At 42.0% G+C, this 20874-nt stretch overlaps 1 protein-coding gene across 19 annotated transcripts in view; it reads left to right on the plus strand.

The window, feature by feature from the left end:
• The window catches only part of LEKR1 (leucine, glutamate and lysine rich 1), a 65627-nt gene that overhangs the window by 35995 nt on the left and 8758 nt on the right, over window positions 1-20874 (plus strand). For 15 of the 19 annotated variants that reach the window (XR_016469729.1, XR_016469725.1, XR_016469726.1 and 12 more), the window contains exons 6-14: window positions 7897-7978; window positions 9548-9625; window positions 9893-10096; window positions 11765-11858; window positions 14372-14524; window positions 15284-15583; window positions 17545-18388; window positions 18870-18940; window positions 19147-19248. Coding sequence is in view for 2 of the 19 variants with exons in the window: in XM_031603672.2 (XP_031459532.2) it covers window positions 7897-7978; window positions 9548-9625; window positions 9893-10096; window positions 11765-11858; window positions 14372-14524; window positions 15284-15583; window positions 17545-17892 (1259 nt within the window). In the remaining 17 variants the exon portion in view is untranslated. The other 4 variants (XR_016469731.1, XR_016469722.1, XM_031603673.2 and 1 more) reach the window with 4 other exon arrangements.

The raw sequence follows: 20874 nt of genomic DNA on the forward strand, positions 1-20874 counted from the left end.
TTCTTGTTCTGTGCTTCCCAATCTGATAGAGCACAAATCCACCAGCAGGCAGAGGTCTGTCCCTATGGAACGCGTTATAAGGTAGGGGTAATAAAGCGGGATAACTCACAGTGGAAAAATCAATTTGCTTTTTTGAAACAGAAAACATGATTTTAATTATGAAACAACCATCAAACATGACATCTTTCCATTGTATTAATAAATTAATAGGAATTAGCAGCACATTTTTATTGCCATGCTTGATCTTCGTGAAAGTTAATTCTAGTTAGTAGGTGTATATTGCGTCAGTGTGTCAGAAATCAGTCAGATCTACAATGTCTGGGACTCCTGGTTTTCTTTTTTCCTCTATCTTCCTTTTCTCCACGTACTCTTGATGCTGATACTCTGGTTTTGGCTCTGTACTGAAATAGTTCAGTGCTCCAAAAAACAAAAAAACACACAGAAAGCCAACCCATCAGGATATGTTGTTTGCATATTTTAAAAGGATTCTCATTTCTACAAACAACACTTTGAAAATTCTTGGTTTGTCTATTTTTGATAAATCTTAAAATATTGCATATTTCATATGCTGGCAGTCATTTGCAAGAACCGAAACCAGCCCGTAGTTTCTCCCCTTGTTTCGTGGTTCTCGTGACCTTTATGAAAATCACCTGAATGAGTTACATTTTGCTGGAAGAGTGATTTGATTTCTGATTTCATACCACTTTGCAGAGTCATGGTGCATCATTGGTTAGCGAGAGTTGACAGGTCTTGACAGATGCTGAGCTCCGAGCAAAGCCTGCTGAACAATTGTCTAATCAAATGCACTTAAAAGCACCCCAAAACCCAATAATGCGTTGTGATAGTGTTGTCTATGTTTTTGTGGTTGGGAGCAGTGGAGGAAGTGCAATAACACGTGCTGCTAAAAGATAGGTGCTAATATCCCTGCTTTCACTTTTATTACCAGCCAAATCCTTTCCTTGCCTTAATCATAGTTATTCTATAACTCTTCTTCACAAAATCGTGGCAGTCTTTCTCTGGCTCCCCTCATAGGTGCAGATTTACCTCTGTATGGATTTAAATTGCTGGCTGTGCACACGTAATCTGCCTTCTAGGGCTTTTGATGCTCCTGCTTCAAGGTCTATTTAAGTTACTAAATATAAGCTTAGCAGTGGTCTGCCGACATAATGAGACTAATGAGCGATGATATCAAAGTGCAGGCAGCTGTAGGAGTAGCTGGGAAGCTAAAGTGGGGAATGTTAGCACACTTCATAGAAAGAAGGAGCAGTATTTTCATGTACATGAAGTGTCTGTAATGGCACTTTAAAGACCGCTTTGAAAATCCAAGCAGAGAACGGTTTCCTGTAGTTTGAGGGAGGCTGCAGTTCAAGTATCCACTATTCATGCTGTAAGTACTGTTGAAATATTTTGCTATTAATTCCAGCTGCGATGCTAAGAATTTGAAGGGTGAGAGCTGGGGAATGCATTTTGGTGTTTGAAGAGACTGACAAATGGGTGAGACCAAGCAATGGCTCATTAGTGCTTTTCAGCAGTCTCTTGAAATGGAAGAGGAAATACATGAAAGGGATGGAGGGAACAACGTCCTTGTTCTCTTCAGTTATGTGCTGGGGCAGTGCTGTGTTGGAATGTGATTTCCTTATGAGAGGGAGGTCTCTCTTCACTTCTGCTTCTGGGAAAGCAAGATTCTTCACTGAAGGAAGTATATCAATCACATTTTATCTGCTCAGACTAAGCTCTGTGACAAAAAAAAAAAAATGTGTCTTCCAGGAAGTTATGGTCAGAACTCTCTTACCTCCAGGTTTTCTAGCCAATAGGTAAGTGACAGCATTTTGACTCAGTTTTAGCACACAGGAGAAGGAGATCTGTAGGCAAATTCTGACTTGCATCCCAATAACCTTGGCTTTGAAAAGGCAGGAATATATGCAGAAAGCTCAAGCTTAAGGGCCATATCTCTCTGACTCCAAAAGTCACCAGTTAATTTGAGCAGCAGGGAACAGGAATTGAGATAACATTGTTTCTGGAAGTAAGCACATGTTAAGGTATTGTAAGAGACTGCCATCATGTTTGTGTGGGGTATGCCATTGCTGGTTTATTCTTTTGAGAACACAGAGATTCTAGACTGGTACCACTGAAAAAAATGAGAATGTGGTCCCTTTCCTTGCTTTCTATATGCTTGCTTTATATGCAAACATGAAAGAACTAACGTGCTAGTTCAGAGCAGAGGTGCAGAAGGCCCAGACCTGGCAGTGAGCAGCAACATGTGCTTAGGGGAGATAAGTGCTTGGCACATCCTCCCAGTTCCTGGCAGCTCTCAGTGCTTTAGAGCCATCCTGGTGGTACTGCTCAAGTCTCCAGAAGGGACACCAATGCATATGGCTGGGGCCTGGCCCTGGGCTGCTTCCAGGCAGGCTTGTGCTTGTGAGTCTCAAATAGAAAGAAGTACTTTCTTGTGTATGCAAAAATAGTTTATCCTGGAGAACACAGTACATGAAATATTCTAAATAAAGACAAATAGTTCTGTTCTGTGCAGGCAAGGTCTTTGGGTGTTTAGTTCAGTTTTTTGCTCTCCTTGAAAAATATAAAGAGGTGCAAATTAGTCTGACAAATATTATCATAGAATCATAAAGGTTGGAAAAGATCTCTAGGATCATCAAGTTCAACCATGAACCCATCGCAACCGTATCCCTCAGTGCCACACCTCCATGGTTCTGGAACAGCTCCAGGGACCGTGACTCCATCTCTGCCTGGGCAGCTGCTTGTAAGTGCCTGAGGGGAAACACCATGATGGTGGTGGGTCCAAGTTGTTCTGGGAAAGGGCAAGTGGTAAGGCAAGGGCTGTTGGCCATAGCTGGGAGCTTCAGGCTGGTCATCGAGAGGAGTTTTTCCAGCGGAATGTGGTGCAGCATGGGCAGAGGCTGCCCTGAGGGTGGGGGAGATCTGCAGGAACTGGCAGAACAACCCCGGGTGATCTCATCTGGTTGGTAGTGAGCAGTGTGCTGAGCTGGGCAGCTGCCAGGGGCCCCTTATAGCCAGTCTGGGTGGCTGTGCCTGGCTGAGTCACTATGAGAGCCTCGTGAAGTTTGATGAGATTAAAACCACTTCAGTCTGAAATTGTTGTGCAAGTAGCTGTCTCTACCTGCCCCTTGTGCTGGTATGTGTGTGGGTATTTCTGGCCAGTGCTGCTTTAGGACATCATGTGGGGCCTACGCAGCCCTCCCCCCTCTGAGGGTGCTTGGAGGGGGCTGCCCCAGCAGGGCTTGCTCATCAGTGACCAGGTAGTGAGTCACAACGTGTTGTCCTTGAAGCAGAATACCTCCCAGTTTTTCCCCAAAGCATGCTTATGTGAAGGGAAAATGAAACTGCTTTCTCCCTGCACTGATTTTAGCAACGTGCTAAAAACCAGTAAACGCATTTGCTTGGTATCTCTAGCCAGGTAGCAGGAAAAGTGTGGCCCACGTTTCTGAAATTGGGTGCAAAGAAACTTTGTTGGCGTGCATTTATTTTCAGCTAGGCAACAGTCATTTTAGACCTGAGACTCAGTGATACAGGGTAGATTCATACCGTGAGCACAGCTAAGCTGAGGAGTTTCTGTGCACCAGCAGCTGAGCAGGTCCTGCTAAGGTAGGAGGGTCTCCAGCAATGACTGGGGTCCACAAGGCTTCAGTGGCAGTATGAGTTTAAGCTGTGCTTGTGAAATTCTCCAGAAACTCTTAATTGCTGGCAAATAGTCTTCCTTTCTGTGTACATGGACGAAACACTGAGCTTTTGTTTAGGTGAGACTGAAGTTTTCAGAAAGTATCTTGGTGGGGTTTTTTTGTTTTGTTTTGTTTTTGGTAGGATTTGCAGGAGGAGTAGAAAATTGCATAGCTTCACCATGCGTGCTTCTGAACTGATATCACTGTGAATCTGTTACAAATTATCTGGAAAATTGATGGCTTTTAGAGTGGCTGCTTACCCAATGTGAGCGTAGTTCACAGTGGGGTGGGTTTGTTTTGTTGGTTTTTTTTCACTGAAAACTTTACCAGTTGTTGCTATTTACAAATCAGAAGCTAGAGCCTTCCCTGAACCCTGTGCCATTGGCAGGGCATCTGGAAAGGCCACAAACTGGGTGGCTGAGTTCCTGAAAACCATTTCCAGGCATACTCGCTGCTCTCAGCACTGTGGACTGCAAGTATGGGAATTCACCCAGTTAGGAGGAAATGATGACCAGCTGTGGTTCTCCAGAATGCCTTTTCTTTGTGCATCTTCTGTGCTGTGTCTGCTGGAAGGTATGATAATGCTGAAACACAAAGGTGTAAGTGTGCTACCTCTTAGCCACAGTTTGGCACTCCTTGAAGACAGAGCTGAGTACGTGTGCTGCCTGGAAGCTTGACAAAAACCTCAGCTGTCACAGGATTATAAGGTTCCTATGTTCCAAGTAGGCCTCAAAGATGAGTCTCAGAGTATCTCCCTTGCTCTGATATTTCATAAAATGGGTGACTGGTCACTAAAGAAAATCTCTATTTTCTACATTTTTGAAAGAAATGTCTATTTCTTTCAAGTGTTGTTGAAAGGTTGGTTTTTCTCCAATAAATACAGTTGATAAATACATTCCTCCTATGATGACCAGTAAAAAAAAAAAGTGGAACATACCAAATCATCTTAAAAAGAATGGACTAAGGACATCAAGAACAATCAAACCATTTTCTAAGGTTCTACCTACTATCCAGTAAAAGTTGTCTTTTCTTGTTTGGTGCCTGAAACAAGCTGGCCAGTGTCTGGAATGTATTGAGAATATACCTAGGGATTTTAGCAACAAACTACTTCTGGAGCTATGAAAGGTTAGTTTAGGAAGAAGGTCAATGTCTGTGGTAAGTTATAATAAAGATTGGTGTAATATAATAAAACTGAACAGGAGCAGAATGAGCAATATTGAGATGTATTTGGACTGAAGAGCCTTTAAAATGTGATGGTACTGAAAACTTTAATGTGTGTTTCAGTTACAAAGCATTTGTAACTCTCACTAGTGCCCTTAGTTCTGCTGTGTCCCTCAAACGTGGTAGAGAACTGTTATGTAGGCTCTGTAGGTATGTCTGATCCCTCGGACTTTCTGCTGTGCAGCTCCTGTTGACTTTGGGAACTCTCTTTTGAGAAGACTTGCAGAATCCAGCTGTATAATTGAATCCATCTACTCCCTTGTGAAAAGCTCCCATCCAATGCTCAGTCATTACAAAAACAAAACAAATAGTCACACAAGAAGAAACAGCTGAAAGACCACCCAAAGTACTCGAACCAAATTAAGCATTAGCCCTTTTCCTTTTTCGTCAACTTGTGTCCACCCTCTCGCATCTAGAAAGAGGGGGAAAAAGACATAGTTGTTAATAATTGCTAGACATCTTCTATAATTACAGACTTAGAAGAAAAAATTGTTAAATTCAGATCTTTGAAAAGCTGGTCTGTAGCAGCCAGTCCCGTGCAAAGGGCTCTCCTTGTCTTATTGCTCCACAGCAATTCGATCGTTACTTAATCTGTTTTAACAAAGCAGCCACATTGCAGCAGAGCTTGTTGTTGTCAATTTCAGATTGTTCCCACATGTTCTGTCTAACATCTGCTTAGTGTTTGAAGCCAATCTTTCTCTGTAGGCATTCAGAACCATCTATTTCATAAGCCAATGTCAAGATGAATGACAGGAAATTAAAGTTGAATTATGTCTCTTTGGAAAAGTGTACAGAACAATACATTACAGAAGAATGCTTCAGTGAAGACACAGAAGTAAATGAAAGTAACTGCAGGTGGTCTGATATATCCTTGGTGTTCTTGGCCATGACTTCCCGTTTCTGGAGGAGGGGAAGGTGCTGCTCTGAGCAGAAACACTTCGGCCTGGCCTGGTGAATGCTATGCAGCTTTTTGATGCAGATAGCAGAACTCAAATAACTCAATGACTGCAGAGCTGGGGGTTTGTCATGGAGGTTTTTGAAACCCACCTAGAGGGAGTTTTGACAAGAACACTAGCACAAACACAGATTTTAAATAGTTGTAAGTTGTCATTGATTCATCTCCTTTGGTGCTGTTTGGCAGCAAGCTTGGATGTTCCAGGGCTCTTTATTGGGGGATGGAGGGAAAATGTGGCTGACCTTCCAGGGAGACAGCTGAGACAGCAGGAGAGCATTGAGAGGTTATAAACTGTTGGTTTCAAGTGTTTCTGCTGAGCAGTTAGCCATACTTGCTGTTTGTTGTGGTCCTGCACCCTTCCCATCACATCGGCAGCGCTTGAGCAAAGCACCAGCAGCTCGTGTCACAGGATGAATTCCTTTCTGATGCCTGGAAAGCCACTGGTTATTTAACTCGTACAAGAAAACATGCAACCACAATGTAGTAGGAAGGTGGTGGAGTGCAGATGAAAAGTGTTGAAGCAAGTTTCAGCTGAATGGTTTGCAGCAGTTTCATCTGCTGTAAAACAGGATTGCTGCCTCTGAGCACAGTGGCCAAGTGATATTTGAGGAATGCCTTCAGAGAGGTGCCTGACTGTCCTCTTCACCTCGAGCTACCCCCAGCTGGGCTGTAGCTGTGTTTTATGGTGTGAACGTGCTCTGTGTGTGCTGCTGCTGGGAGCAGAGCTTCGGTAGCGTATGTACCGTGTTCTGAGAGATGTTGGCTTCCCTTAAGCCAACGGTACGCCTGTACAAGTGGAGCTGCAGGAGTGCTTGCTGTTCTCTGTGCTGTGCCTGTACAGAACCTGCTTTGCTTTTCTACAGAAATGGGGCAGAGAATGGGCTGCAGAGGTGATGCGTGCTGTTTGGAGCACAGTGCAAATGGAGTTCAGGTTAACTTTTGCCAGCCCTTAGCTTGATTTGTTGGTGGGGCTTAATTTAACTGTTGCCAGACCTTTTCACTTTCCACTTCTTTTCAATGCTGTCAGGGAAAGCAGATCTCGCCACTAAGTTGAAACTGTCTTCTTCATATATTATGAGGAGGGTCAGTCTCCATGGATTTCTGAGACTTCCTTGTCTGAGTGCCATGATAGTGTGGGTTCAAGTAGAAATGTACCAAACTGCTCCCTTGGATTCTGTGAGCTTCTGAAAGCGTAATGTGAATGGTAGGTACTCTCTGGTTGCTGAATACAGATAGTGAAAGTTTAATACAGATTAATTCCTACTTATGTATTTTATGGAATGGGAAAAAGAAATTCTGAGTTGCATGGAGTTTGGCAAAAGTGTGAAGGCTGCTAATAACTCATAGAAAGGCCATGTACTAGAGTAGCATTGCTGAGAGTGGGAAACCTTCCACGCCCATTGGATGCATTGAGATCCTTCTCTCTGCTGACAGTTTTATGAGGAATGCCAAAGAAGTGGGATGGCAGTGATTCACCTGGAAATGTTCCATCAACACCCTTTCCTGCTCCAAGCCTCTAAAATTCATCAGCTTGAACAAGAGATGCCAGAAAATATTAGAAAGCCAGAAAATATTAGAAAGCTAATAACGTAAGATATTTCTAGGAAGCCCTGACTTTGAGAGAAGTTTTACCTTTTGTGTGACTCTGTGCAATGGGTTTGTGAATATCTATGGTGAATAACATTCACATGAAAAGACAGTAAGTATTCACTCCATTCAAACATAAGGAACTTACATCACATGAGTCAAATAGGCATTGCAACAAAATATTCATACAGAGGGATCTTTATCTGTTTTTTTGTAATTATGGTATTTTTAATAGCAGCGTTATGGTCTTTAAGCAAAATTATCAGTATATTTAGAATTTTTTTTTTATATTTCAGTGGGAAACCAAGTGTCACAAGTGACAAAGCTGCTTTGTGAGGGGGTGGCTGGAGGTGCTGAGCCCCTGTGTGGCAGCTGGGAACCGTGAGTCTGTGGTGTGCATTGCAGGGAGTGCCATAAACATTGTGTTTTTGGTTTCAGATTTAACTAATCAAATCGAGACCACTGAACACAAGCTGCAGAAGGTAACAGCTGAGATGGATCACTACAAAAAGCTGCTAATGTAAGGTTTCTGTTTGCTTGTTTGTTTTGCCACTTTGCAAAACACTGTTTTCAAAGAGAATTGTACCACTACTTGTCAGGATGGTTTGTGAAGGTGTTGGCCAGCAGAAGATGCGTGTTATATTAGTCAGCCTGTATTCCTAACCAACTGAGTGAACGTCTGCCTATGGAAGCAGGGCTTGCCTTCCTCAGCTGTCTCATGATGCAGCAAAGAGGAGGGTTACAGCTCAATTTTGCTCTTCATTTTTTAATACTAAGCATGGGATAAATTGTGTGAAACGCATACAACTTCTGGACTGCAAATGTCAATTTACTGCTAGTATTCCCCATGCACTGGTATGTTACTACAGTTTGTAATTTTACCATGTTGCATGGTTAGAATATGAAGCCTAAATTAATATAGAATGAAGAAAATGCCATCAAAGCCTTGTCAGGTCTCAAAGAGGGTCCTAACTGCAGAACTGGTGGCATCAGAGCATGGAAAGCAACTACATGGTGCCTGCAGCAGTGCCCATGCTCAGCCTGCTGCCACTCCTGGGTGATGGGAGGCCATAAGGCTGAGGAAATAAGGAAAAATAGGCAACTCTTGTTAATGTTGTTGTGGCACGGAGCATTCTGCTCCCATCACACTGCCCTGAGCAGCAGCTTGGGAGCCCAGGGTCCCCTCCAGTGCAGCTGGTGTGTGCTTTGGCAGCACGTGGAGCTTGGTGGGAGCTGTCAGCACTTCTAGGGGCTGTGGGATTGGGGCTCTGAGTGCTTTCCTGCATTGAAAGTCCACAGTGCAATTCAGAAATAACATCACCCTGCGTAGTACGCTAATGAAAATAAATGTTAGTTTCAAATATGAAGCTGGAGGGCAATGCAAAAGTGCAACCAACCTCGAGACCAAATATTAGCAGTTGTTTTCTATGTTTTCCTGAAATTCAAGGGAGGATTCTTTCATGATGCATACTTTCTGTTTTCAGTTCCTATATTCAGAGGGGCTGATCAAAACACGGTTGCAAATATTTGGAATGCTTAGCAACAAAGTATTTTAATGATAATACAAGTATTGAGCATGAAAAAAAAAGACTTCATGAACAGAGTTAAATAAACAGTACAGTGTTTCTCAGTGTAATATTAAAATTTCAATGTAATATGGGTGCAATTTAATAAAATGACATATTCTCTATTTGTTTAAGTAGGAGGCTTAACCATGGTTATTAGTTGGTGAAATGATGACAAAATTACAGGAAACCTTTGCATTTTCCAGACCTCTATCATATTAAATTGTTATCTGTTCCTTTGTATTCTTAGCCCACCCAAAACATTAATTGGCGTTGCAAGATCACACTTTCTTGTTTGCAGCAATTAAATTTTTGTGATCCTGGTTAGGCTGAATTTACACTGCAAGTATAAATATGCTGCTGAAGAGTGTTAGCAAGAAGTAATGGAGTGTTTTATTTATCTGCCTTTTAACTAAAATAGAGAGTGCAAGTTAGATAGTGGATTAATAAACGTGTTAGGGTCATTGTGTGAGTAAAGGCTGTCACTGCTTTGGACAAATACACTTTGTTTTTAATTTTCTTAGGGTGAAATCAGCAGAACTTGATGTGTGTCAAAATGAACTGAAAAAAATGAAAAATGAAAATGGAATTTCTGAGTCAAGGTAAATGCTGAAGTTGTGTTTTATAGCATAAGTGCATTTGTGAGCAAGGAGAGCAAAAATTTTATTTATGGCTTTAATGCAGCTGTTATACATTCTTTTTCTATTTTCAGTTTCTATTTTTGTGTTCAAATCACTAGATTTAACTTCATGAAGAATATATACTTTTTTGTCTAATATTTTCTTTTCCAGGTACAATTTACTTCCATCTGTTTAGTTTCTGTTTGTGAATGCGGATAACTGTGATGTTGCTTTTCATTGCCTCTGTAGACTTGCAAAAGAGCTCAAAGAGAAGGAAGAATCTCTACTGATTTGCCAACAAGTATGCAAACGTTTGCAGGAGGAGGTGGCTGAGAAGGAAAGGAGAGAAGGAGATCTAAGAAGAAGAACCAGTCAATCAGAAAGTGAACTGGAAACACTTAAAGCTCTTCTCACACAAACAGAAGAAGAGGTGGTGATGTTGAAGCAAGAAAGGTAACCAGAACTGAGTCACCACAGATAATTGCTGTGTTCAGCCCAGGTTTTCTTCTTGGAAATCTGTAAATATAGTGTGTTCCTTCTCTGCCAGATTCTCACCTCTCTGACAGGTACTGTAGCTTGGCTCTGGTACTGGGCAGACTGGGAGAGGGGCACTGTGCTGAGCTGTGGCCTGCCCTTGCCCTCAGTCATTGCCTGCACCTACAGGCAGAACTCTGACAGCCTTGACAGCACTGAGCCCGTATCCTGGAACTCTGGTATTCGTTGGATGGACTTTTAAAATTATTGCAGTATAGACAAAAAGCTGAGTAGAACAAAACATGCCTGTAAAAAGGAGAAAAAAGGGGGAAAACCTAACACACCAACCCTCTGCTATGCAACCCAGGGCAACCCAGCTCAAGCTTAATCAAAACACCTATTTATTGCTGTTGTTATAGCTGCTATTTGTTATATGAGGCTTGTAGAGAAAAAGCCCCGAAGAGTTTAAATTCCTGTAACTTATGTTATTAGCAACTTGCAAACAGTAACAACGCTATAAATTCTACAATATGCCAGGTTTTTGGATGTGATCTAGTATTCAGTGAAACGTGTGGACAACACCCCACCAGTCTAATCTTATTCCAAAAGTTCTCAACTATCAACAAAGCTAACCTTTTCCCTATAATTATTTTTCAGATGTGGAAAATGAAGCACTGAGCTACTGAGGCTCATTGTTTCCTGGAATGGTATCTGAGTGCCTTTCTTTTAGAACTCCACTTATCAACCTAAATCCACATTATTTTTATTTGCTTTGAGTATAATCTACATATTCATTTTATTCTGAACGTTCACAGCTTGTCTCTGCTATTTGAAAGCGTCCTGCTAATACATTTTCAGTTACTGATATATTAACTTATCTTTTATTGGCAAAATAAAGTGCTGCCTCCTGCTTGAAATGTGGCAGTATATTATTTGTTTGACTTGAGAAAATATATTTGGAATAGTGGCTTTTGGAGAAGATAAGGATTTCTGAGATAGTGATGGTACACCAGGAGGCATTAAAGCTATTTTTATACCTAAAGAGTTTGAATATGCTCTGTATGTGGGTAGTGCATGAAAAGATACTACATGTTAATTTAAGAATATTTTCCTTCTACTTAAACCCCAGCTACGTGACTTGTTCCAGTTGGTACATTGCTGATAATGTAAGTTAAAAGAATTTGAACTCTCTAGGGCTTTTGCTCTACAAGCCTCACATAACAAACAGTAACTACAACAATAGCAACCACTTGGTGGTTTTAATTCAGAAGCTATTACATTTTTAAAAAATAAATTGTAGTAATACTCTGAGTTCGTTAACTACAACAATTTGTTTTGAGTATTATAAAAGTTATTCAGTGTTCTTAATTTGACTTGAAAATTTAAAAAATAGTTGAGGCTTGCATGTATGTATGCAGAAGAATGATTAACTGCAGTATTTTCTTCAACATATAATATTCATTAAATGTGTGACAACAGTATGCAAATGCTAAGTAGTGATTATTGTTGTGCCTCTGGGCTTACTGCACAGAATACTAAACAAAGAAAAAGAGAAACCCTTGCCACAAAGGACTTAATTGCAAGAAAATGGCACGCCACCAATCTGGGCAGAGCACATATTTACATACAAGTTTTTGTGGTTTCTAGGGAGTTAATGCTGATTTCTCATCAGAACAGAACAGAACAGCTGCAGGAAACATTAAGGCAGAAGATGCGGAATGAAGATAACTGGAGGGAGAAGGTAATGCTGGATGTGTAGTTGGCACAATTTCAATTTCTTTTTTTCAGTCCTAGTCATCTGTCACGAACCTGCACAGTCAGCCAGATACCTACCTCCTTAAATGCAAACATGTCGATAGGTCCTTTCTGCACAATTGGAGATCTCTCTACGTAGGCTGGATCTGAATGTAAGAAATATTTAGTGTGTTTGTGGTCTTGGGGGATGGTCAGGTTTGGTCCAGACTTTCCACCTGTTGGGTATTTGTGAAGAGCCCACATGTGCAGTGCAGACACTGAGATCCCAGGTGCAAACTCCCAGGGGTGAACGTGGACAGTCCACCCCAGCTGTGTGCCACAGCCACCTGCAAACCCTGATGGGCAGGAGAGCATGTTGCTGGGGATTTCTGTCCAGACCAATCTGCTTAGAAAGATATGTATGGAAGGTATTTCACAGTAAAACCAAGCATGTGCACTGTTGATGAGGTAGGGAGAACACAGAACCTTCCTATTTGCAGGTGAGCTGCAAATACCAAAACTGAAGGTATAGATCTGTAAAACAGATCTGTGTGTTGGGATGAGAGCTGGTAGCCTCAAGTCACACCAGGAAGGTTCAGGTTAAACGTTAGGATAAGAAACATGGAGATGCTGCACTTGGTTTAGTGGGCACAGCGGGGATAGCTTGGTTGGACTTGATGGTCTTAGAGGTCTTTTGCAACCATAAAGATTCTGTGAAGTAACAAGCAGATGAGAAAAATGTACTTTACTTGCCTTCCATTCAAATCAGAGCGACAGATCAGGAGTGCAAGGGCTCCTCACAAGCAGAAATGCCTCTTGATGGGTATCTTCTTACTGGAAGTTTATCACAAGCCTCACCTTGTCTTCAGTGTGTATTACTGCGTTCTGCATGCCTGAACTGTCATTTCTCAGTCATCTTTTAGTGTGTGCTTGGGTTAGAGGTCTTCTGTCAAAAAATATTCTCCACTAATTTAAAAAATAGATACGTGTGGCCACAGTGTGTGAAGGCAGATGGTTTCCCAGCTGTGTGCAGAGCTCCGTGCTAACCTAGCTGCAGTGTCAGGGTCCCACAGTGGGATGGATCAGCTGCTTACCACGGGCAGCTGTGAGCATTTTGGCTTTGGGGTAACCTGCCACCTTTCCAAAAAAGCAATAGAAGAAATTGCTTGAAAAAATTGTGAAGGAAAAATGCACAAATACTATTGAACAATAATTCACATTTGTTTTAAGCCTTATATAATTGGTAGCTAAAAATTAATGTCCTTTCTTTCTTTTTTTTTTTTTTTTTTGTGCAGTATGTGATAAGTGTCTGAAAGCTTTATTTAGTCTCAAGAAAATTTTTGGACTACCACCAATTAAGATCTGTTACATCTCTTTAAAAAGCTCCTACCTTCTCTGTGGCAGGATATAATTTTAGAATGAGGTCACACTGTCTGCATAATCACAACGTATTGTTCAACTTGACATTAGTACAAGATAAAGGCTGCTGCTGGTGGGAGAGAGCAATTACATCTTTGGTATCACAGCCATTAAAATGCAGTGAATGCCAAGTGCTCTAAAGATGTTCTTGTCAGACAGAAGTCAGAAATGTGGCCGAGTTATCATTCCTTGGGTCAGGGTGCCATTGCACAAAGTTTAGAGCGTTCCAGTTTTGTGTTTTAAATACAGATGAACTTTGAATTGTAATGGATAAAAAAAAAATCTTTTATGAAAAACAGGAAAATCAATGTAAACGTTTGTGAGGTTTTTTATAAGTGGTTAATGAGGAGCCCAGCAGTAGCTTTAAAGCAATTAGTAGCATTATGCTTTCCCTGCAGATCAGCTGCCATTTGTTTTTCTGTTGTGGTTATCAGTTGTACTACCAAGTATTAAGTATGAAAAGTGCTTGTGTACATTTCCAAATGAGTCCATTTTTTATACTATGTATATTTTTCTACTCTTAGTAGTTAAGTAGCCTTCGACATATGACCCTTTGATAGCAATATGTACAATTATATTTATCACAAGTAAGTTTTTCTACAGTTAGGATCCCAATTCCCATTAATGTAGAAGATACATCTGTATGTATTATAAAAATAGTGATCTGTTCTGAGGGTCTCACAAGTGCATGTGTTGTCAGCTAAGTCTTGGTGGGGGGTTTGTGCCTGCCCAGTGCCCAGAATTGTGTATATTTTGATATTAAAAATAATGACAATATTACAGTTTATCTTTTCCCCAAAAAGTGTTTGGGGAATTTTTTACACTTTTGATCATAATTGCTGTAGGAAATTAGATGGTTATAATTAAGCTCATTTTGAGCTTTTAATAATATTAAGTAATTAGGATAGCTCTGTGCTTGTTTAATGTGCCTTTTGTAATTCCTTCCACATACTACAGTTGAGTCCATTAGAATTCAGCCTGCAGAAATATAATGTTGGTATTCAGGCTTTGGACCTGGGGAGTTCCTTGGGTGTGCTCCTTCCCCACCTTCTGGTGGGTTCACTGGGAGGAGCTGCATGGCAACAGGCACTTGTTCTCTAGGTGGAGATTGATCTGGCCAAAGGTGAAGCACGACACAAAGAAGCAATTCTCAAAGTCAAAGAAGAAGCCAGAGTGGAACTAGACACTGAAAGACAAAAGCAGCAAGAATTAATCACAAAATACCAGAGAGATCACGAAGAGCTCCAGAAGAAGGTGTGTAACGCTCGAGAGAAATGTTGTGTGGCAGTAGATGATGTTTTCCAAAGGTTTACAATATGTGAAGGAATAAAATCTCTATGTGCAGTCCTGCATCTTGAAGATGCAATATTTTTTCCCAATCTCAGTCTATGGCATACAATTGAAATTTTGGAAAACGGAACAGGTTAATATGTAACAAGTGTAGCTGTGGAAGTTCTTGCTTTCCTCAGATTTTCTCTCTCCGTGGTTTATCTATGTCCACAGACTGCAATTGCTGATTATTATTAAACTAACAGTGTCAGATTTGAAAGCCTTTGGGCTGTTTGAGACCATGATGGGGTGTCACAGAGCCATCTGCACTGCCTCTTCCCTTCCCATCGACCCATTTCACTGATGGTTAGCAGCTTCCCTCCTCTGCACTGCTTGTTGCATCACATAATTTGCCATTCCCATTACCCAGATCTAGAGATTTTGAACTTTTTTTTACTTAAAAATTGAAAATGGTATCTATAACCTTAGCTTTTAGAATGTCTCAAAAGATTTGACATGGAAAAGTCAAAGAAATGTGATGAAAATACATTGTTGTTTTAAATTCATTACATCATCCTGTTTTTAATGAGCTGAAAATAACAATTTATCATAGCTTTTTTTTTTGTCTTGGAAGACTTGTGTGCTTGGATTTGTGATTTTTCTTGAAGGTATTTGTTTGATACTTCATTTTATCTATCTCAGGATAAACACTGAATTTAGACTAATACAATATTTGCCATACAGATACCTGAATTAATATCCAATGCCACCAACAGCTTACGGATGGAGGCAGAAACTCTTGAAAAGAAGCTACAAGATGTCCAGATCAAACTTGCAGAGAAAGATAAAGAGAAAGAAAAAGAAATTCAGAGCCTTAAAAGGCTGATTACTGAACTTGAATTTCAGCTGACGGTGGAACAGAACAATAACGAATCATTACTGGATAATATGAGGAAAGAAATTAAACACAAGTCAGATGAATTGGAAGAATTAACCCAGGAGAGGACGCAGCTGATTCACAGTTTGAGTCAAGTGCAAGAGGAGGTAAGAATGTGACCAAGGAAGTGCCTTGCATGTTCTTTTTGCTTTGAGACATGTGATTGCTGGGATCATTCAAAGAACACTTATTTCAGAGCTTGGTCCATGCTGTTGTAAGAAAAAAAAATATCTTTAAAATTAGAATCATAGAACGGCCTGGGTTGAAAAGGACCACAATAATCATTTAGTTCCAACCCCCTGCTATGTGCAGGGTCGCCAACCAGCAGACCAGGCTGCCCAGAGCCACATCCAGCCTGGCCTTGAATGCCTGCAGGGATGGGGCATCCACAGCCTCCTTGGGCAACCTGTTCCAGTGCCTCACCACCCTTTGGGTGGAAAAACTTCCTCCTAATATCCAACCTAAACCTCCCCTGTCTCAGTTTAAAACCATTCTCCCTTGTCCCATCACAATCCACCCATATAAACAGCCGTTCCCCCTCCTGTTTTTACACTCCCTTTGAGTATTGGAAGGCCACAATGATGTCCAATATTTCCAAAATAAGTAAGAAAAATCTTCATGCAGTCCATAGGAATGAGTGGATGCTGCCCTGTGCTGCATGGCGTGTGGGGCAGAGATTGTTCTTCTGTGGTGGGAGCACATTGCCCACATCGTGCTGTGCTAACGGGCCTTTGTCCCACTTGTCACCAGTATACCCACTTCCTGTAGCACAGAAATGCATACGAGCGAATCATTATATGAAGAGAAATGTGACTGCTACATATTCTTACCACAAGCATTTGCTGAATGTTTGGAATATGATGGGAAGGGCAGGGAGAGAGCCATACTGCTGTATGAGAAACGTGAAAACAGTGATGTCGGGGGCTGCAGATAAGATTAGACTGGAATGTCCAAAGTAATTAGTGGCAGGAAAAAAAATGGATAAACAATGAAAATGAAACTTCAAAATGAATTAACTCTTGGTTTGGAAGCACTGTGTTTGTGGATTACAGAGATGTTGGCAGCTGCTCTGTCCTGTAGCTGGGGGAAGGGCTCACAGTGAGCACTGAATACTGATCGAGAATCTTCCTTCTGTGCCCACTGCCATAACGATGGAGAGCATTTCAGATACTCGTTTGTTCTCTCCTGGGGGTGGTGTGTGGTCAGACTCACACAGCTCAGACTTTCAGCGCTAGAGGTTTACTCAAAATGTTTGTGCAGGTGTTGGGGCTGAGAATGTTCTCTGTCTGAGTTGCTCATCGTGCTGCACGTCAGAGACCGTCCTGGTAGCTCACCTTCCATTGTCCTGCTCCATTCAGTCAGCAGCAACTTCTTCCTTAGGAGAGCAAAATTAGGGAAGTGACCATTTTCTGTTTGCATCAATGCTGTCAGTGGTTCTGGCTTGTGTGAATCGACTTAGTCACGTTGCTCTTTGTTGTTCATTGACTTTTGATTTCAACTGGAAACCAGAAAAGTCAGTGTCACAAGTAAGTTCTATGTCATATACCATATATCATAGCAGCCTGGGAATTTGTATAACGCTTTTCTGCTCAAGGACCACTGCTGGTTGCTTATTATTTGGGTTTTGGTAATCGCAGTGAAAAATTCATGAAAAATACTAGGTGGATACTCATTTTCTCAGTCATCCGGAAACTAATGATCAGTGTAGTCACCAAAAAAGGCAGTTCACCATTGCTGAAATACTGGAAGCATCTTATTGCAGTGGAGTGCTTGGACTCTGTGCCTTGGTGCTTCCAGGAGCAGGGTTCCTGGTTTCCCTGTGCTTGGAAGATGGGCAGGAAGAGCTCCTCAGGACTTACCTCATATTTTCCACTGTCTCCTGAGATAAGGATGTGTGTGTAAATACCAGTGTATGTCATCAGAGCAACTTCCAGAGAAAACAAAGTTCTAGGAAGCACTGAAGGCTTTCCATGCCTCGGTGCCCTCCAGGCACCCTGCCTTGAACCAATGGAATTTAACAGACACGCTAATGGCATTTTGCAGAGTGAAGGTTTGTTTCTGTTTGCAGAACACTCTTCTCCAGGAAACGGTGCGCAGAGAGTGCGAGGAACGCTATGAGCTGACTGCAGCTTTGACTCAAGCCAGGGAACAAGTACTGCAACTCAGAAAGCTCAGTGGAAACTTCCCTTTATCGCCGCGTTCCCTGGCTCAGGGCAGCCTAACCTCCTCCCCTGCCCTGCGTGCTGATTACGGACGCAGCAGCCGCCCCGGCCCAGGGAAGGCCATCCATCCCTCTGGGCAGGTCGGTATTCCCCGAGCTGTGCAGGCACCCCCTGGCAGGCCCAGCAGTGTGACTTTGCCAGCTCTCAGAGGCCGGGAGACTGCGGCCAGGAGAAGGCAGCGGAGCCAACTCTGACACGTGGGGAAGCTCTGCAGTGTGTCAGCCACTGAACTGTTGGCCCTGGGCCTCAGGTGTTGCCTGATGAACTTGGTGCATTTCTACAGCTGAGAATTAAGTTACGTTCTGATATATTTTTGATGCAATAATGTTTATTTGTCCGTTGCGTATCAATGTAATTAAATGCTATCTACGTTCCAAGATGGGAAAAGTAAGAATGAAAAAATAATTGCCTCTCAAAAAGGTGCACGTATTCAAGAAGTGTAATTAAAATAATTACCAACTTCAAAGGCTGTTCTCCCTAAAGCACTTTGTGGAATTTTCCAATTTTGTGTGTTGTCCCTTGTAACTTCATTGTGCATTTCTGGTGTAAAAATGCAATTTGTTTGGTTAGAACCAGTTATATGCCATTATTTCATGGAGCAGTGTGCACCCATTGCCTGGGCAGCCTCCCCCAGATGCTGCAGCCATCTTCCCAACAGTGCCAGCACGGACCTGAGCTACTCAGCTGGGGGTAAGTTGGAAGGGAGCATCCTAGGGATTGTCAGAGCATGTGAGCAGCAGGATCACTGAGGCTGCCTGCTCCTAGTTGGGTTTTAGGACTGGGCTCTCTCTACGTTTGGAAGTTGCTGCTTTGCAGGATGCTTGTAAACACAAATACTTGCACCATGAACATTGACTATATTATTTCTGAGTGGTGAGATAGCCCTGTGTGTGCTGAAGTGACTACATGTCGCTTTAGTGCTGGAGTAAGTTAGAATTGCTTTGCTGAATCCAGTGGCATAGCAGGGAATACATGTCACATAATAAAATTAGTGGGAGAAGCAACTGTTGTAGATTTAGCATCCTGGGCTAGATTTTAAGGTGTGCTTTGTCTTACTCAGCTTCTGTTCCCACTGAACCTTTACTGATCCTTTCCATTACTGAACCTTAACTGATCTCAGTGGTAGCAGAGTGCATCCAAAAGCTCACAAATCCCCTATTCTCAAATTCAGAAACCAGCAAGAATTCAGTGGCAACAATCAATCATAGACACAGTGGAGATACCTGGGAAACAAAGTCCCAGGTAAGTGGCTTTCATCACAAATTTGTGTTTTAGGTTTTTTTTTTCTTAAAGATGTTGAAAAAATGACAATCTGAAAGATGTGGAAGTAATTCCAGTGAAACACAGCTTCGTGAAATCCATTTTTCAGCCATTCCACAGAGGCACAAAGAATGATTGGATGTTCCCTTCTGTGCTTGCTGAGAATGATTAATTTTATTGTTGTTTAGGAGAAATCCTGACTTCTTTGAGCTTGAAAGCTGTTACTGTTACCTACCTGCAGTCTTCCTGTGCTGAAGGAGCAGACCTTTGTTGAGGCAGCTCCTAAAATGGTGAGTTCCAGTGTGTCAATTTTAAATAAAACTCTTAGATGAACTTCAATTTTATTTTATAGACTTAGAGAACATTTAAATTATGCAGTACATTAATTTTTATTTTGCTTGCTCAGACCGCTGTGGAACAGACATGAGGGTGAACGCTTGTGACAGTTGATATAATTGAGAGTTTAATGCTGGATTTTTTGTATTGAAGAAGTGAGATGCACACAGTAATGCCTCTGTACTTAAAGTCTTGTACTTAAAGCAGAGAGCAGAGCTGGGTTGGCAGCCACCCTGGCTCTGTTCCTGTGCACAGAATGCCCAGCTCTGCATGGTGCTGGCCCATCTTGTCCAGTGCTGCAGAGCTGTGCACAGGGCTGAGAGCTGGGCTCCTGGCTGCTGGTTGTGTCCTGCAACACCTCTCTAAGGAAGGCTGTACGTTCATAAATCACGGGAAAGGAGTAGCATGTGGAATAGAGAGAGCAGTCACAGAAATAATGTTTGTAGCATGGTGGGGAGCATAAATCATGAAACCCCACTGAGTCAGGGGCTAAGATTTCCCTCATTTCCATAGCTTGCAGAAACCCGGAGCAATAAACAAAGTGGATTAATATCAGGAAACCTTGTTCACAGTTTTTACAAAGTGACCTCACAAAGTCAAGGAAAGTTTACGAAGCATTTCTCACAATGGGGTGAAGCAGAGCAGCAGAGTGCCATGGAGGAGGCAGGCAGCTAATTCCATCCCCACATTTCAGGAAATGCAGCTTCCTGGAGGCAGTGCATTTTGTAGAAGCTGTGTCATTTATGAATGGGTTTTTTTTATGCTGGACCTTGCACTCTAGGACTCACGGCACCAGGGAATACTGGAAACCACAAAGTTGGAACAAATCAGCCTCTGTGGCTCCTGAGTTGCCTGCAGGAAGCAGCCATCCTCTCACTCCTCAAGGTTGCAGGAAAGTGGCCTGTGGCTGTGAGTTTGCTTCATGCAAAGGCTGCTCTGTTGTTCCTTGGCAGAGCTGATGTTGTTGCCTGGTTGAGAATGGAGTCCTGAATCTTTCTGTAAAGCACTGACTGTGCTAGTAGCTGCCATGTTGCATAGCAGGATAGGAGGCCAGGGTTTGCAGCAGGGCTGGGAGCAGAGCTCAGAGCAACACAGTGCAACAACAGTGCAGCCCGGGGCTGGCATGTGGAGTGGTTCTGCAGAGGAAGAAAGCAGACTTAGGAAAAAATCATTGTGGTGTCTTAGCAGCCTTGAAAGTGTATGGAAATAGCTGGACCCAGTGCCCTGGGTCAGTAAAATGTATTAATCAGAAGGAAATGCAGGCAGGCATTCGTTTAAAGAAGTGGTTGTGCTGGGAGATATTCTTCACTTTAAATTCTTGTTTTGGCTCCTGGTGTTTTATAGTTCCCTTTACAGCCTGCAGTGTGCTGCAGAAAGCACTGCCTGCCCTTAATGCAAAAGAAAAAGTGTAAGAATGGAAACGGAAATTTCCTGTCTTGAACAAAAGCTGCATATCTTTATCTTCAGTTGTTTAAAAACTTATTTACAGAATGAAAAGTTGATGTTAGTTTGTGTCTTCAATTGCTGTTGTTATTTGAGTTTATTCTGCTAATGAAAGGATAAACTATATGCAACCGCAG

Source organism: Phasianus colchicus, chromosome 10 (assembly GCF_987193195.1).
Source record: "Phasianus colchicus chromosome 10, bPhaCol1.hap1.1, whole genome shotgun sequence".
Taxonomy (NCBI): domain Eukaryota; kingdom Metazoa; phylum Chordata; class Aves; order Galliformes; family Phasianidae; genus Phasianus; species Phasianus colchicus.